This window comes from Oncorhynchus keta, unplaced genomic scaffold (genome assembly GCF_023373465.1).
Source record: "Oncorhynchus keta strain PuntledgeMale-10-30-2019 unplaced genomic scaffold, Oket_V2 Un_contig_22586_pilon_pilon, whole genome shotgun sequence".
Lineage (NCBI taxonomy): Eukaryota > Metazoa > Chordata > Actinopteri > Salmoniformes > Salmonidae > Oncorhynchus > Oncorhynchus keta.
The window spans coordinates 15,001-34,556 of NW_026282969.1; the positions used below are offsets into that span (position 1 = coordinate 15,001).

The window sequence follows — 19,556 nt, forward strand, 5'->3', positions numbered from 1 at the left end:
TCTCTTTCTCTGTCTTCTCTCTTTCTCTGTCTTCTCTCTTTCTCTGTCTTCTCGCTTTCTCTTTCTCTCTTCTCTCATTCTCTCTCTTTCTCTGTCTTCTCTCTTTCTCTTTCTCTCTTCTCTCGTTCTCTCTCTTTCTCTGTCCTCTCTCTCTCTCTCTCTCTTTCTGGTTAGGTGTGTGATTATGAAACATTTTCATCTCAGTCATGATGTCATACTGTTATATGGTATACTGTCTGTCTCTATGTGGTATGTACTTCATTATAAACTGGCTGGTTGGAGCCCTGAATGCTGACTGACTGACAGCTGTGGTATATCAGACTGTGAGAACAGCACTTAGTCGCTGTATATTGGCCATATACCACACCCCTCAGGTCGTATCGCTTCAATAGACTGTACCCACCCATAAAGCCAACTGAAACAGAGACTAAAATAGACAGAGAGAGAATGTGTTGGTAGGATCTCTCTGTTATTTCTCTGTTTACATCTCCAACTGAAACAGAGACTAAAATAGACAGAGATAATGTGTTGGTAGGATCTCTCTGTTATTTCTCTGTTTACATCTCCAACTGAAACAGAGACTAAAATAGACAGAGAGAGAATGTGTTGGTAGGATCTCTCTGTTATTTCTCTGATGTTTAGATTTCCACTATAAACTCACTCTCACACCCACACAAAGAACACTACTGTTAATTTACACCCCTCTCCTCCCTCTCTTCTCTCCTCCCACCCCTCTCCTCCCTATCTTCTCTCCTCCCATCCCTCTCCTCCCTCTCTTCTCTCCTCCCATCCCTCTCCTCCCTCTCTTCTCTCCCTGTCTCTCACTCCCTCTTCTTCCTCTCTCTTAACTGTCTGTACCCAATTCTATCCAACTCTCTCCCCTCCATCCACCTCTCTCCTCTCCCCTCCATCCACCTCTCTCCTCTCTCCTCCCATCCCTCTCCTCCCTTTCTTCCTCCCTCTCTCTTTCCCTCCCTCTCTTCACTCCTCCCATCCCTCTCCTCCCTTTCTCCTCCCTTCCTCTCCCTTTCTCTCCCCCCCTCCTCTTCACTCCTCCCATCCCTCTCCTCCCTTTCTCCACCCTTCCCCTCCCTCCCCCTCCTCTTCACTCCTCCCATCCCTCTCTTCTCTCCTCCCATCCCTCTCCTCCCTTTCTCCTTCCTCCCTATCTCTTTCCCTCCCTCCCCCTCTCCTCCAATCCCTCTCCTCCCTCTCCTCCCTCTCTCTTTCCCTCCCTCTCCTCCCATCCCTCCCTCCCATTCTCATCCCTCTCTCTTTCGCTCCCTCTCCTCCCATCCCTCCCTCTCTTCTCTCCTCCCTCTCCTCCCTTTCTCCTCCCTCCCTCTCTCTTTCCCTCCCCCCTCCACAGTGACTTAAGCAGCAACCCGTTTGTGTGTGACTGTAAGTTATTTCGTCTGGTGAGCTGGCTTCAGGAGAGGGGAGTGCGGGTGCGTCACCCAGAGAACATGCTCTGTGTCCAACCGCCTGACCTGAGACACCAACCACTACTCAACGTGTCACTGCTCACCTGCGGTAAGACTGAGAGAGAGAAACACACACACACACACACACACACACACACACACACACACACACACACACACACACACACACACACACACACACACACACACACACACACACACACACACACACACACACACACACACACACACACACACACACATAGCAGTAGTTGTTGAATTGATTGATCTGTGAACTGTACTGTGTGTCTGGAGGACAGTACACACAGTTGTTGTAATTCATTAATTTCTAGATGTATTGCTTGATTGATTGGTTGATTGATTAATGTCTTGATTAACCAGGTCTGAACTATGCAGCCTGTCTGGAGGACAGTGACCACAGCGGAGGAGGCAGTGAGCTGGTCATCTTCTCTTCATCCACGCCGGGTAACTTCTCCCGGGAGGAGTGTAACTCTGTGTGTTACAGGGCCTCCCAACGCTACGGGGGCCTGGGGGCCCGGAGGGAGTGTCTCTGCAGCACCAACTACGAACCCAACCGCATCAGTGAAGCTCAGTGCTCTGCTGCCTGCACCAAGCCTCACGTCATGAAGGTGGACGGAGACTGGCTAACGACTTCCTCATTACCTTTTCTTCTTTGTAACTTCCTGATTACTTCCTTGTTTTTGTTATAACTTCCTGATTACTTCCTTGTTTTTGTTATAACTTCTTGATGACTTCCTTGTTTTTGTTATAACTTCCTGATGACTTCCTTGTTTTTGTTATAACTTCCTGATTACTTCCTTGTTTTTGTTATAACTTCCTGATTAGTTCCTGGTTTTTGTTATAACTTCCTGATTACTTCCTTGTTTTTGTTATAACTTCCTGGTGACTTTATTATTGAAAACTATTTACATTAGTACATATACAGTGTCTTCAGAAAGTATTCACACCCCTTGACTTGTTCCACATGGTACAGCCTGAATTCTAACTTCCTCCACATGGTGTTGTGGTACAGCCTGAATTCTAACTTCCTCCACATGTTGTTGTGGTACAGTCTGAATTCTAACTTCCTCCACATGGTGTTGTGGTACAGTCTGAATTCTAACTTCCTCCACATGGTGTTGTGGTACAGCCTGAATTCTAACTTCCTCCACATGTTGTTGTGGTACAGTCTGAATTCTAACTTCCTCCACATGGTACAGTCTGAATTCTAACTTCCTCCACATGGTGTTGTGGTACAGCCTGAATTCTAACTTCCTCCACATGGTACAGCCTGTACATGGTGTTGTGGTCTGAATTCTAACTTCCTCCATATGGTGTTGTGGTACAGCCTGAATTCTAACTTCCTCCACATGGTACAGCCTGAATTCTAACTTCCTCCACATGGTGTTGTGGTACAGCCTGAATTCTAACTTCCTCCACATGGTACAGCCTGAATTCTAACTTCCTCCACATGGTACAGTCTGAATTCTAACTTCCTCCACATGGTGTTGTGGTACAGCCTGAATTCTAACTTCCTCCACATGGTACAGTCTGAATTCTAACTTCCTCCACATGGTACAGCCTGAATTCTAACTTCCTCCACATGGTGTTGTGGTACAGCCTGAATTCTAACTTCCTCCACATGGTACAGTCTGAATTCTAACTTTCTCCACATGGTACAGTCTGAATTCTAACTTCCTCCACATGGTGTTGTGGTACAGTCTGAATTCTAACTTCCTCCACATGTTGTTGTGGTACAGCCTGAATTCTAACTTCCTCCACATGGTGTTGTGGTACAGTCTGAATTCTAACTTCCTCCACATGGTGTTGTGGTACAGCCTGAATTCTAACTTCCTCCACATGGTGTTGTGGTACAGCCTGAATTCTAACTTCCTCCACATGGTACAGCCTGAATTCTAACTTCCTCCACATGGTGTTGTGGTACAGTCTGAATTCTAACTTCCTCCACATGGTGTTGTGGTACAGCCTGAATTCTAACTTCCTCCACATGGTGTTGTGGTACAGTCTGAATTCTAACTTCCTCCACATGGTGTTGTGGTACAGCCTGAATTCTAACTTCCTCCACATGGTACAGCCTGAATTCTAACTTCCTCCACATGGTGTTGTGGTACAGCCTGAATTCTAACTTCCTCCACATGGTACAGCCTGAATTCTAACTTCCTCCACATGGTACAGCCTGAATTCTAACTTCCTCCACATGGTACAGTCTGAATTCTAACTTCCTCCACATGGTACAGCCTGAATTCTAACTTCCTCCACATGGTACAGTCTGAATTCTAACTTCCTCCACATGGTACAGCCTGAATTCTAACTTCCTCCACATGGTGTTGTGGTACAGCCTGAATTCTAACTTCCTCCATATGGTGTTGTGGTACAGCCTGAATTCTAACTTCCTCCACATGGTGTACAGCCTGGTACATGGTGTTGGTACAGCCTGAATTCTAACTTCCTCCACATGGTGGTACAGCCTGAATTCTAACTTCCTCCACATGGTACAGCCTGAATTCTAACTTCCTCCACATGGTACAGCCTGAATTCTAACTTCCTCCACATGGTACAGTCTGAATTCTAACTTTCCACATGGTGTTGTGGTACAGCCTGAATTCTAACTTCCTCCACATGGTGTTGTGGTACAGCCTGAATTCTAACTTCCTCCACATGTGTTGTGGTACAGGAATTCTAACTTCCTGTACAGTCTGTGGTACAGCCTGAATTCTAACTTCCTCCACATGGTGTTGTGGTACAGCCTGAATTCTAACTTCCTCCACATGGTGTTGTGGTACAGTCTGAATTCTAACTTCCTCCACATGGTGTTGTGGTACAGTCTGAATTCTAACTTCCTCCACATGGTGTTGTGGTACAGTCTGAATTCTAACTTCCTCCACATGGTGTTGTGGTACAGTCTGAATTCTAACTTCCTCCACATGGTGTTGTGGTACAGTCTGAATTCTAACTTCCTCCACATGGTACAGCCTGAATTCTAACTTCCTCCACATGGTGTTGTGGTACAGCCTGAATTCTAACTTCCTCCACATGGTGTTGTGGTACAGCCTGAATTCTAACTTCCTCCATATGGTGTTGTGGTACAGCCTGAATTCTAACTTCCTCCACATGGTACAGCCTGAATTCTAACTTCCTCCACATGGTACAGCCTGAATTCTAACTTCCTCCACATGGTACAGCCTGAATTCTAACTTCCTCCACATGTGTTGTGGTACAGCCTGAATTCTAACTTCCTCCACATGGTACAGCCTGAATTCTAACTTCCTCCACATGGTGTTGTGGTACAGCCTGAATTCTAACTTCCTCCACATGGTGTTGTGGTACAGCCTGAATTCTAACTTCCTCCACATGGTACAGCCTGAATTCTAACTTCCTCCACATGGTACAGCCTGAATTCTAACTTCCTCCACATGGTACAGCCTGAATTCTAACTTCCTCCACATGGTGTTGTGGTACAGCCTGAATTCTAACTTCCTCCACATGGTACAGCCTGAATTCTAACTTCCTCCACATGGTACAGCCTGAATTCTAACTTCCTCCACATGGTACAGCCTGAATTCTAACTTCCTCCACATGGTGTTGTGGTACAGCCTGAATTCTAACTTCCTCCACATGGTGTTGTGGTACAGCCTGAATTCTAACTTCCTCCACATGGTGTTGTGGTACAGTCTGAATTCTAACTTCCTCCACATGGTGTTGTGGTACAGTCTGAATTCTAACTTCCTCCACATGGTACAGTCTGAATTCTAACTTCCTCCACATGGTCTGAATTCTAACTTCCTCCACATGGTGTGGTACAGCCTGAATTCTAACTTCCTCCACATGGTACAGCCTGAATTCTAACTTCCTCCACATGGTGTTGTGGTACAGCCTGAATTCTAACTTCCTCCACATGGTGTTGTGGTACAGTCTGAATTCTAACATGGTCCTCCACATGGTGTTGTGGTACAGCCTGAATTCTAACTTCCTCCACATACAGCCTGAATTCTAACTTCCTCCACATGGTACAGCCTGTAACTTCCTCCACATGGTACAGCCTGAATTCTAACTTCCTCCACATGGTACAGCCTGAATTCTAACTTCCTCCACATGGTGAATTCTAACTTCCTGTGGTACAGCCTGAATTCTAACTTCCTCCACATGGTGTTGTGGTACAGCCTGAATTCTAACTTCCTCCACATGGTACAGCCTGAATTCTAACTTCCTCCACATGGTACAGCCTGAATTCTAACTTCCTCCACATGGTGTTGTGGTACAGCCTGAATTCTAACTTCCTCCACATGGTACAGCCTGAATTCTAACTTCCTCCACATGGTGTTGTGGTACAGCCTGAATTCTAACTTCCTCCACATGGTACAGCCTGAATTCTAACTTCCTCCACATGGTACAGCCTGAATTCTAACTTCCTCCACATGGTACAGTCTGAATTCTAACTTCCTCCACATGGTGTTGTGGTACAGCCTGAATTCTAACTTCCTCCACATGGTGTTGTGGTACAGTCTGAATTCTAACTTCCTCCACATGGTGTTGTGGTACAGTCTGAATTCTAACTTCCTCCACATGGTGTTGTGGTACAGCCTGAATTCTAACTTCCTCCACATGGTACAGCCTGAATTCTAACTTCCTCCACATGGTGTTGTGGTACAGCCTGAATTCTAACTTCCTCCACATGGTACAGTCTGAATTCTAACTTCCTCCACATGGTGTTGTGGTACAGTCTGAATTCTAACTTCCTCCACATGGTGTTGTGGTACAGTCTAACTTCCTCCACATGGTGTTGTGGTACAGTCTGAATTCTAACTTCCTCCACATGGTGTTGTGGTACAGCCTGAATTCTAACTTCCTCCACATGGTACAGTCTGAATTCTAACTTCCTCCACATGGTGTTGTGGTACAGTCTGAATTCTAACTTCCTCCACATGGTGTTGTGGTACAGTCTGAATTCTAACTTCCTCCACATGGTGTTGTGGTACAGCCTGAATTCTAACTTCCTCCACATGGTACAGTCTGAATTCTAACTTCCTCCACATGGTGTTGTGGTACAGTCTGAATTCTAACTTCCTCCACATGGTGTTGTGGTACAGTCTGAATTCTAACTTCCTCCACATGGTGTAGTGGTACAGTCTGAATTCTAACTTCCTCCACATGGTGTTGTGGTACAGCCTGAATTTAAAATGGATTACATTGAGATTTTATGTCACTGGCCTACCCACAATACCCCATAATGTCAAAGTGTAATGATGTTTTTTGACATTTTTACTAATTAATTAAAAATGCAAAGCGGACATGTATTGAGTCAATAAGTATTCAACCACTTTGTTACGACCAGACTTAAGTTCAGTCATAAAAATATGCTTAACAAGTCGAATAATAAGTTGCATGGACTCACTCTGTGTGCAATTATAATCTTTAACATGATGTTTGAATGATTACCTCATCTCTGTACCCCACACATACAATTATCTGTAAGGTCCCTCAGTCGAGCAGTGAATTTAAAAAACAGATTCAACCTCAAAGACCAGGGAGGTTTTCCAGTACAAAGAAGGCCACCTATTGGTAGATGTGTATGTAAAAATACATTGAATGTACCTTTTGAGTATGGCGAAGTTATTAGTTACACTTTGGATGGTGTATCGATACACTCAGTCACTATAAAGACACAGGCGTTCTTCCTAACTCAGTTGCCGGAGAGGAAGGAAACCACTCAGGGATTTTACCATGAGGCCAATGGTGACTTAGTTAGAGTTAGAGTTTAATGGCTGTGATGGGAGAAAACTCAGGATGGATCAACAACATAGTTACTCCACAATACTAACCTAAATGACAGTGAAAAGTTATTTTACATTTTTTTTTTAAATCGAAAACATGCATCCTGTTTGCAATACGGCACTAAAGTAAAATTGCAAAAAATGTGGCAATTTTCTTTACTTTGTCCGGAATACAAAGCGTTTTGTTTGGGGAATATCCAACACAACATATCACTGAGTACCACTCTTCACATATACTGTATATACAACTTTTTTAAGTTAGACTTTTTTAGGTTACTGCATCTTGTTATGACTATGCTTGTCATCAGCAAGGACTAGGGAGTTTTTTTTTAGGATGAAAAGAAATGGAATAGAGCTAAGCACAGGCAAAATCCTGAGGGATTGAGTCAATAACCTGGTTCAGTCTGCTTTACACCAGACACTGGGAGATGAATTCATCTTTCAGCAGGACAATAACCTACAACACATCCACACTGGAGGTGCTCACCAAGATGACATTGAATGCATCTGGGAGGCCCAGCTACAGGGTTTGAATGCATCTGGGAGGTCCAGCTACAGGGTTTGAATGCATCTGGGAGGCCCAGCTACAGGTTTTGAATGCATCTGGGAGGCCCAGCTACAGGTTTGAATGCATCTGGGAGGCCCAGCTACAGGGTTTGAATGCATCTGGGAGGTCCAGCTACAGGGTTTGAATTTGAATGCATCTGGGAGGCCCAGCTACAGGTTTGAATTTGAATGCATCTGGGAGGCCCAGCTACAGGGTTTGAATGCATCTGGGAGGCCCAGCTACAGGGTTTGAATGCATCTGGGAGGCCCAGCTACAGGGTTTGAATGCATCTGGGAGGCCCAGCTACAGGGTTTGAATGCATCTGGGAGGCCCAGCTACAGGGTTTGAATGCATCTGGGAGGCCCAGCTACAGGGTTTGAATGCATCTGGGAGGCCCAGCTACAGGGTTTTGAATGCATCTGGGAGGCCCAGCTACAGGGTTTGAATGCATCTGGGAGGCCCAGCTACAGGTTTTGAATGCATCTGGGAGGCCCAGCTACAGGGTTTGAATGCATCTGGGAGGCCCAGCTACAGGGTTTGAATGCATCTGGGAGGCCCAGCTACAGGGTTTTGAATGCATCTGGGAGGCCCAGCTACAGGGTTTGAATGCATCTGGGAGGCCCAGCTACAGGTTTTGAATGCATCTGGGAGGCCCAGCTACAGGGTTTGAATGCATCTGGGAGGCCCAGCTACAGGGTTTTGAATGCATCTGGGAGGCCCAGCTACAGGGTTTGAATGCATCTGGGAGGCCCAGCTACAGGTTTTGAATGCATCTGGGAGGCCCAGCTACAGGTTTTGAATGCATCTGGGAGGCCCAGCTACAGGTTTTGAATGCATCTGGGAGGCCCAGCTACAGGTTTTGAATGCATCTGGGAGGCCCAGCTACAGGGTTTGAATGCATCTGGGAGGCCCAGCTACAGGTTTTGAATGCATCTGGGAGGCCCAGCTACAGGTTTTGAATGCATCTGGGAGGCCCAGCTACAGGTTTTGAATGCATCTGGGAGGCCCAGCTACAGGGTTTGAATGCATCTGGGAGGCCCAGCTACAGGGTTTGAATGCATCTGGGAGGCCCAGCTACAGGGTTTGAATGCATCTGGGAGGTCCAGCTACAGGGTTTGTCATCAATCGGCTTGAAAATCTAATGCAAGACTTGAAAATGTCTGTCTAGCAACGATCAACAACCAACTTGACAGAACAAATATAGTACAATCCAAAGTGTGCAAAGCTCTTAGAGACTTCCCCAGAAAGACTCAGCTATAATCGCTGCCAAATGTGCTTCCACAAAGTATTGACTCAGGGGGTGTGAATACTTCAGAAAATTATATATTTCTGCATTTCATTTTCAATAAACTTGCAAAATGATGTAAGAGCATGTATTACCTTTGTCATTATGGGGTATTCATAAAATCCATTTTAAAGGCTGTAACACAACAAAATGTGGAATAAGTCAAGGGGAATAAATCAAGGGGAATAAGTCAAGGGGAATAAGTCAAGGGGAATAAGTCAAGGGGAATAAATCAAGGGGAATAAGTCAAGGGGAATAAGTCAAGGGGAATAAGTCAAGGGGAATAAGTCAAGGGGAATAAGTCAAGGGGAATAAGTCAAGGGGAATAAGTCAAGGGGAATAAGTCAAGGGGAATAAGTCAAGGGGAATAAGTCAAGGGGAATAAGTCAAGGGGAATAAGTCAAGGGGAATAAGTCAAGGGGAATACATCAAGGGGAATAAGTCAAGGGGAATAAGTCAAGGGGAATAAGTCAAGGGGAATACATCAAGGGGAATAAGTCAAGGGGAATAAGTCAAGGGGAATAAGTCAAGGGGAATAAGTCAAGGGGAATAAGTCAAGGGGAACGAGTCCTTTCTGAAGGCAGTGTCCATAGCAACGTACAGTACAGATGTAGCAGCTCTGTATTGGGATTTACAAAGTGGTCCAACTGTGATCCTAAATGTAGCTGTCTTCTGATTGGTTAAAGCAGCGTGGTGGGACTAACTCCAACTTTGCTCTGATTTGGTTAAAGGAATGTGGTTGGACGTTGGCCCATGACGTCTTTGTGGTGGACTTCGCTGCGTCTCTCCCTCCTTTCCCTCCCGTCAGCATCCACTCCTCCGCTCATCTGTCTATCCTCTCTTCGGTGACCCCTGTCACCCTCTCCTGGGACTTCGGTGACCTTTCACCCCGGGTCAACGCTACGGAAACGGTCGACATGACGACGCGTCATAAATACGCCGTCCCTGGGCGCTACCCTGTCAGTGTCACCGCCTGGGCCGGACCCAAGGAGGTAATTATTTAGTTCTATCATTCTAGAGGTAATTCTATTGTTCTATCATTCTTGGGGTAATTCTATTGTTCTATCATTCTAGAGGTAATTCTATTGTTCTATCATTCTAGAGGTAATTCTATTGTTCTATCATTCTAGAGGTAATTCTATTGTTCTATCATTCTTGGGGTAATTCTATTGTTCTATCATTCTAGAGGTAATTCTATCGTTCTATCATTCTAGAGGTAATTCTATCATTCTAGAGGTATTTCTATAATTCTAGAGGTAATTCTATCGTTCTATCATTCTAGAGGTAATTCTATCGTTCTTACCTTGGATGTTAAAAGAGCTGAAAATATTTAGTCAGCCACCAATTGTGCAAGTTCTCCCACTTAAAAAGATGAGAGGCCTGTAATTTTCATCATACGTAGGCTTCAACTATGACAGACAAAATGAGAAATAAAATCCAGAAAATCACATTGTAGGATTTTTTATGAATTTATTTGCAAATGATGGTGGAAAATAAGTATTTGGTCACCTACAAACAAGCAAGATTTCTGGCTCTCACAGACCTGTAACTTCTTCTTTAAGAGGCTCCTCTGTCCTCCACTCGTTACCTGTATTAATGGCACATGTTTGAACTTGTTATCAGTATAAAAGACACCTGTCCACAACCTCAAACAGTCACACTCCAAACTCCACTATGGCTAAGACCAAAGAGCTGTCAAATGACACCAGAAACTAAATTGTAGACCTGCACCAGGCTGGGAAGACTGAATCTGCAATAGGTAAGCAGCTTGGTTTGAAGAAATCAACTGTGGGAGCAATTATTAGGAAATGGAAGACATACAAGACCACTGATAATCTCCCTCGATCTGGGGCTCCACGCAAGATCTCACCCCGTGGGGTCAAAATGATCACTAGAACGGTGAGCAAAAATCCCAGAACCACACGGGGGGACCTAGTGAATGACCTGCAGAGAGCTGGGACCAACGTAACAAAGCCTACCATCAGTAACACACTACGCCGCCAGGGACTCAAATCCTGCAGTGCCAGACGTGTCCCCCTGCTTAAGCCAGTACATGTCCAGGCCCGTCTGAAGTTTGCTAGAGAGCATTTGGATGATCCAGAAGAAGATTGGAAGAATGTCATATGGTCAGATGAAACCAAAATATAACTTTTTGGTAAAAACTCAACTCGTCATGTTTGGAGGACAAAGAATGCTGAGTTGCATCCAAAGAACACCATACCTACTGTGAAGCATGGGGGTGGAAACATCATGCTTTGGGGTTGTTTTTCTGCAAAGGGACCAGGACGACTGATCCGTGTAAAGAAAAGAATGAATGGGTGCCATGTATTGTGAGATTTTGAGTGAAAACCTTCTTCCATCAGCAAGGGCATTGAAGATGAAACGTGGCTGGGTCTTTCAGCATGACAATGATCCCAAACACACCGCCCGGGCAACGAAGGAGTGGCTTCGTAAGTAGCATTTCAAGGTCCTGGAGTGGCCTAGCCAGTCTCCAGATCTCAACCCCATAGAAAATCTTTGGAGGGAGTTGAAAGTCCGTGTTGCCCAGCAACAGCCCCAAAACATCACTGCTCTAGAGGAGAACTGCATGGAGGAATGGGCCAAAATACCAGCAACAGTGTGAAAACCTTGTGAAGACTTACAGAAAACGTTTGACCTCTGTCATTGCCAACAAAGGGTATATAACAAAGTATTGAGATAAACTTTTGTTATTGACCAAATACTTATTTTCCACCATAATTTGCAAATAAATGTATAAAAAATCATACAATGTGATTTTCTGGATTTTTTTCCTAATTTTGTCTGTCATAGTTGAAGTGTACCTATGATGAAAATTACAGGCCTCTCTCATCTTTTTAAGTGGGAGAACTTGCACAATTGGTGGCTGATTAAATACTTTTTTGCACCACAATACACAAAAACCCATGCTTGGACGTGTGTGAATTTACCAGAACATGTGTGTGTGCACGCACGTGTGTGTCCAGGTGTGTGCACGCAGGGAGGTGAGAGTGACTCTGCCCCCTCGGTTGGAGCTGCACTGCCCACCGCTGACCGTAGCCAATCAGAGCCTGGCGGTAAGACTGGTCAGCTGGGGGGGCGAGGGCGTGGCGGTGGACTGGAGGATCACTAAGGACGGACAGGAGGCCGCCAGAGGTCAGAACACACACACACACACAAAACACACACACACACACACACACACACACACACACACACACACACACACACACACACACACACACACACACACACACACACACACACACACACACACACACACACACACACACACAGAAAAACACACACACACACACCGTCTCGTCCTCCCTCTGTGAGTGCCTGTGAAGTTGTCTCACTTTCATATTCTGTTTCTCTTCAACTCTGGTGTGTCCATCAATGGCTCTGAGTTAGAGAGGCTGGCCACACTACAAACCAGAGAATATAGTGAAGAGAGAGAAGAGGGAGATAGAGAGAGAGAGAGAGAGAGAGAGAGAGAGAGAGAGAGAGAGAGAGAGAGAGAGAGAGACAGAGAAAGAGAGAGAGAGAGAGAGAGAGAGAGAGAGAGAGAGAGAGAGAGAGAGAGAGAGAGAGAGAGAGAGAGAGAGAGAGAGAGAGGCTGGCCGCACTACAAACCAGAGAATATAGTAAAGAGAGAGAGAGAGAGAGAGAGAGAGAGAGAGGCTGGCCGCACTACAAACCAGAGAATATAGTAAAGAGAGAGAAGATGGAGATAGAGAGAAGAGGAAGAGAGAGGCTGGCTGAGAGCATCTGGCGTTAGAGGACGGGATGAAAAACAGAGACGCGTCACTTTAGTCTGGAATACAGTGGCTAGTAGTCTTAAAGTAATACTTTAGTCTGGCTGTCACATATTAGAACTTTCTCTTCTCTCTTTCTCTCTCTCTCTTCTCTCTCTCTCTCTCTCTCTCTCCTCCTCTTTCTCTCTCTCTCTCTCTCTCTTCTCTCTCCTCTCCTCTTTCTCTCTCCTCTCCTCTTTCTCTCTCCTCTCTCTCTCTCCTCTCCTCTTTCTCTCTCTCTCCTCTCTCTCTCTCCTCTTCTCTTTCTCTCTCCTCTCCTCTTTCTCTCTCCTCTCCTCTTTCTCAGTCCTCTTTCTCAATTCATCACGTTTTGTTGGTATGATGAGGTATTATCTGGAAGGAAACGGCACATAGAAACAGCACAGTATTTACAACAACATGGATCTCTCTCCTCTCGTCCACCCCCTGTCTATGCCCCCCCTCCCCCCCCAGCCGCTCCATATTGTCCCAGGGATGCAGTGTTCCAATGCAGTGTTACAGACTCGTCCCAGTGCTTCCAGTTGGTTCCAGGGGAGTTCAGCTGGTCCGAGGCCAGGCGACAGTGCTCCTCTACAGGGGGAGACCTGGCCGTGGTCCACACTGACCCGCTACGCAGACGGCTGGCCGACAGAGTCACACAGTGAGTAGTGGGAAGAGGAGGGGTGGGGGGCTGGTGTGTGCGTGTGTGTGTGTGTGTGTTGTCACACATTAAGTTGGCTGGTGTAGCTCGCTATCTGTTTCTCTGTTTATGGCTTCCTACAGTGATACATAGTCACACACACACACACACACACATACATATACACACACACACATTCAAAATATTATTTTTATTGGCCAGTCTGAGATATGGCTTTTTCTTTGCAACTCTGCCTAGAAGGCCAGCATCCCGGAGTCTCCTCTTCACTGTTGACGTTGAGACTGGTGTTTTGCGGGTACTATTTAATGAAGCTGCCAGTTGAGGACTTGTGAGGCGTCTGTTTCTCAAAGTAGACACACTAATGTACTTGTCCTCTTGCTCAGTTGTGCACCGGGGCCTCCCACTCCTCTTTCTATTCTGGTTAGAGCCAGTTTGCGCTGTTCTGTGAAGGGAGTAGTACACAGCGTTATACGAGATCATCAGTTTCTTGTCAATTTCTCGCATGGAATAGTCTTCATTTCTCAGAACAAGAATAGACTGACGAGTTTCAGAAGAAAGTTATTTGTTACTGGCCATTTTGAACCTATAATCAAACCCACAAATGCTGATGCTCCAGATACCCAACTAGTCTAAAGAAGGCCAATTTTATTGCTTCTTTAATCAGAACCACAGTTTTCAGCTGTGCTAACATAATTGCAAAAGGGTTTTCTAATGATCAATTAGCCTTTTAAAATGATAAACTTGGATTAGCTAACACAACGTGCCATTGGAACACAGGAGTGATGGTTGCTGATAATGGGCCTCTGTAGATATTCCATTAAAAATCAGCCGTTTCCAGCTACAATAGTCATTTACAACATTAACAATGTCTACACTGTATTTCTGATCAATTTGATGATATTTTAATGGACAGAAAATGTGCTTTTCTTTAAAAAACAAGGACATTTCTAAGTGACCCCAAACTGTTGGACGGTTGTGTAATAGACACACACTCTACTACTTGTTTAGTTTAAAAAAAAGTTATCCTCCTCGATCTTCCTCCATCTTGTCTTTCTGTTTAAAGAAACGATGGTGTTTGTTTCATTCGTCCGTTGTTGACATCGTTGTTGACATCGTTGTTGACATCGTTGTTGACATCGTTGTTGACATCGTCCCAAAATGTTTTGCTTGTCAGCAATCAATTTTTCCCGACATGTAACTTTTAAAATGCAGAAATCATCCATGTATGTATGATTATATGATATATATGATTATATTACATCCATGTATGTATGATTATATGATATCTATGATTATATTACATCCATGTATGTATGATTATATGATATCTATGATTATATTACATCCATGTATGTATGATTATATGATATATATGATTATATTACATCCATGTATGTATGATTATATGATATATATGATTATATCACATCCATGTATGTATGATTATATGATATATATGATTATATTACATCCATGTATGTATGATTATATGATATATATGATTATATTACATCCATGTATGTATTATTATATGATATATATGATTATATTACATCCATGTATGTATGATTATATGATATCTATGATTATATTACATCCATGTATGTATGATTATATGATATATATGATTATATTACATCCATGTATGTATGATTATATGATATATATGATTATATTACATCCATGTATGTATGATTATATGATATATATGATTATATTACATCCATGTATGTATGATTATATGATATATATGATTATATTACATCCATGTATGTATGATTATATGATATATATGATTATATTACATCCATGTATGTATGATTATATGATATATATGATTATATTACATCCATGTATGTATGATTATATGATATCTATGATTATATTACATCCATGTATGTATGATTATATGATATATATGATTATATTACATCCATGTATGTATGATTATATGATATCTATGATTATATTACATCCATGTATGTATGATTATATGATATATATGATTATATTACATCCATGTATGTATGATTATATGATATATATGATTATATCACATCCATGTATGTATGATTATATGATATATATGATTATATTACATCCATGTATGTATGATTATATGATATATATGATTATATTACATCCATGTATGTATGATTATATGATATATATGATTATATTACATCCATGTATGTATTATTATATGATATATATGATTATATTACATCCATGTATGTATGATTATATGATATCTATGATTATATTACATCCATGTATGTATGATTATATGATATATATGATTATATTACATCCATGTATGTATGATTATATGATATATATGATTATATCACATCCATGTATGTATGATTATATGATATCTATGATTATATTACATCCATGTATGTATGATTATATGATATCTATGATTATATTACATCCATGTATGTATGATTATATGATATATATGATTATATTACATCCATGTATGTATGATTATATGATATATATGATTATATTACATCCATGTATGTATGATTATATGATATCTATGATTATATTACATCCATGTATGTATGATTATATGATATCTATGATTATATTACATCCATGTATGTATGATTATATGATATATATGATTATATTACATCCATGTATGTATGATTATATGATATCTATGATTATATTACATCCATGTATGTATGATTATATGATATATATGATTATATTACATCCATGTATGTATGATTATATGATATCTATGATTATATTACATCCATGTATGTATGATTATATGATATATATGATTATATTACATCCATGTATGTATGATTATATGATATCTATGATTATATTACATCCATGTATGTATGATTATATGATATCTATGATTATATTACATCCATGTATGTATGATTATATGATATATATGATTATATTACATCCATGTATGTATGATTATATGATATCTATGATTATATTACATCCATGTATGTATGATTATATGATATCTATGATTATATTACATCCATGTATGTATGATTATATGATATATATGATTATATTACATCCATGTATGTATGATTATATGATATATATGATTATATTACATCCATGTATGTATGATTATATGATATATATGATTATATTACATCCATGTATGTATGATTATATGATATCTATGATTATATTACATCCATGTATGTATGATTATATGATATATATGATTATATTACATCCATGTATGTATGATTATATGATATATATGATTATATTACAACCATGTATGTATGATTATATGATATCTATGATTATATCACATCCATGTATGTATGATTATATGATATCTATGATTATATTACATCCATGTATGTATGATTATATGATATCTATGATTATATCACATCCATGTATGTATGATTATATGATATCTATGATTATATTACATCCATGTATGTATTATTATATGATATCTATGATTATATTACATCCATGTATGTATGATTATATGATATATATGATTATATTACAACCATGTATGTATGATTATATGATATCTATGATTATATTACATCCATGTATGTATGATTATATGATATATATGATTATATTACATCCATGTATGTATGATTATATGATATCTATGATTATATTACATCCATGTATGTATGATTATATGATATCTATGATTATATTACATCCATGTATGTATGATTATATGATATATATGATTATATTACATCCATGTATGTATGATTATATGATATCTATGATTATATTACATCCATGTATGTATGATTATATGATATCTATGATTATATTACATCCATGTATGTATGATTATATGATATCTATGATTATATTACAACCATGTATGTATGATTATATGATATCTATGATTATATCACATCCATGTATGTATGATTATATGATATCTATGATTATATCACATCCATGTATGTATGATTATATGATATATATGATTATATTACATCCATGTATGTATGATTATATGATATCTATGATTATATACAACCATGTATGTATGATTATATGATATCTATGATTATATTACATCCATGTATGTATGATTATATGATATATATGATTATATTACATCCATGTATGTATGATTATATGATATCTATGATTATATTACATCCATGTATGTATGATTATATGATATCTATGATTATATTACATCCATGTATGTATGATTATATGATATATATGATTATATTACATCCATGTATGTATGATTATATGATATCTATGATTATATTACATCCATGTATGTATGATTATATGATATCTATGATTATATTACATCCATGTATGTATGATTATATGATATCTATGATTATATTACATCCATGTATGTATGATTATATGATATCTATGATTATATTACATCCATGTATGTATGATTATATGATATCTATGATTATATTACATCCATGTATGTATGATTATATGATATCTATGATTATATTACATCCATGTATGTATGATTATATGATATATATGATTATATTACATCCATGTATGTATGATTATATGATATCTATGATTATATTACATCCATGTATGTATGATTATATGATATATATGATTATATTACATCCATGTATGTATGATTATATGATATATATGATTATATTACATCCATGTATGTATGATTATATGTATGATTATATCACATCCATGTATGTATGATTATATGATATCTATGATTATATTACATCCATGTATGTATGATTATATGATATATATGATTATATTACATCCATGTATGTATGATTATATGATATATATACATCCATGTATGTATGATTATATGATATCTATGATTATATTACATCCATGTATGTATGATTATATGATATATATGATTATATTACATCCATGTATGTATGATTATATGATATCTATGATTATATTACATCCATGTATGTATGATTATATGATATATATGATTATATTACATCCATGTATGTATGATTATATGATATCTATGATTATATTACATCCATGTATGTATGATTATATGATATCTATGATTATATTACATCCATGTATGTATGATTATATGATATATATGATTATATTACATATGTATGATTATATGATATCTATGATTATATTACATCCATGTATGTATGATTATATGATTATATGATTATATTACATCCATGTATGTATGATTATATGATATCTATGATTATATTATCCATGTATGTATGATTATATGATATCTATGATTATATTACATCCATGTATGTATGATTATATGATATCTATGATTATATTACATCCATGTATGTATGATTATATGATATCTATGATTATATTACATCCATGTATGTATGATTATATGATATCTATGATTATATTACATCCATGTATGTATGATTATATGATATATATGATTATATCACATCCATGTATGTATGATTATATGATATCTATGATTATATTACATCCATGTATGTATGATTATATGATATATATGATTATATTACATCCATGTATGTATGATTATATGATATCTATGATTATATTACATCCATGTATGTATGATTATATGATATATATGATTATATTACATCCATGTATGTATGATTATATGATATCTATGATTATATTACATCCATGTATGTATGATTATATGATATATATGATTATATTACATCCATGTATGTATGATTATATGATATCTATGATTATATTACAACCATGTATGTATGATTATATGATCCTATGATTATATTACATCCATGTATGTATGATTATATGATATCTATGATTATATTACATCCATGTATGTATGATTATATGATATCTATGATTATATTACATCCATGTATGTATGATTATATGATATCTATGATTATATTACATCCATGTATGTATTGATTATATGATATCTATGATTATATTACATATATATATATAAAAAATATATGCCATTTGCTTTTATGTATGATTAGTCATGTGTGCATACATTCTACGTATGGGTGGTGATTATATTACTACCAACTGAGCCAGAAGGAATG

General features: G+C 39.1%; 1 protein-coding gene and 1 long non-coding RNA gene across 2 annotated transcripts in view; both read left to right on the forward strand.

The window, feature by feature from the left end:
* LOC118383243 (polycystin-1-like) overlaps positions 1-19,556 on the forward strand; it is a 92,322-nt gene that overhangs the window by 3,599 nt on the left and 69,167 nt on the right. The window contains 5 exon segments of the mRNA XM_052505171.1: positions 1,370-1,533; positions 1,827-2,074; positions 9,801-10,061; positions 12,054-12,222; positions 13,317-13,503. Coding sequence (XP_052361131.1) covers positions 1,467-1,533; positions 1,827-2,074; positions 9,801-10,061; positions 12,054-12,222; positions 13,317-13,503 — 932 coding nt within the window. The 5' untranslated portion in view covers positions 1,370-1,466.
* On the forward strand, positions 7,869-9,202 carry LOC127921573 (uncharacterized). The gene is made up of 4 exons (XR_008109011.1): positions 7,869-7,910; positions 7,986-8,384; positions 8,416-8,704; positions 8,769-9,202. It is a non-coding gene; the product is annotated as an uncharacterized LOC127921573 (long non-coding RNA).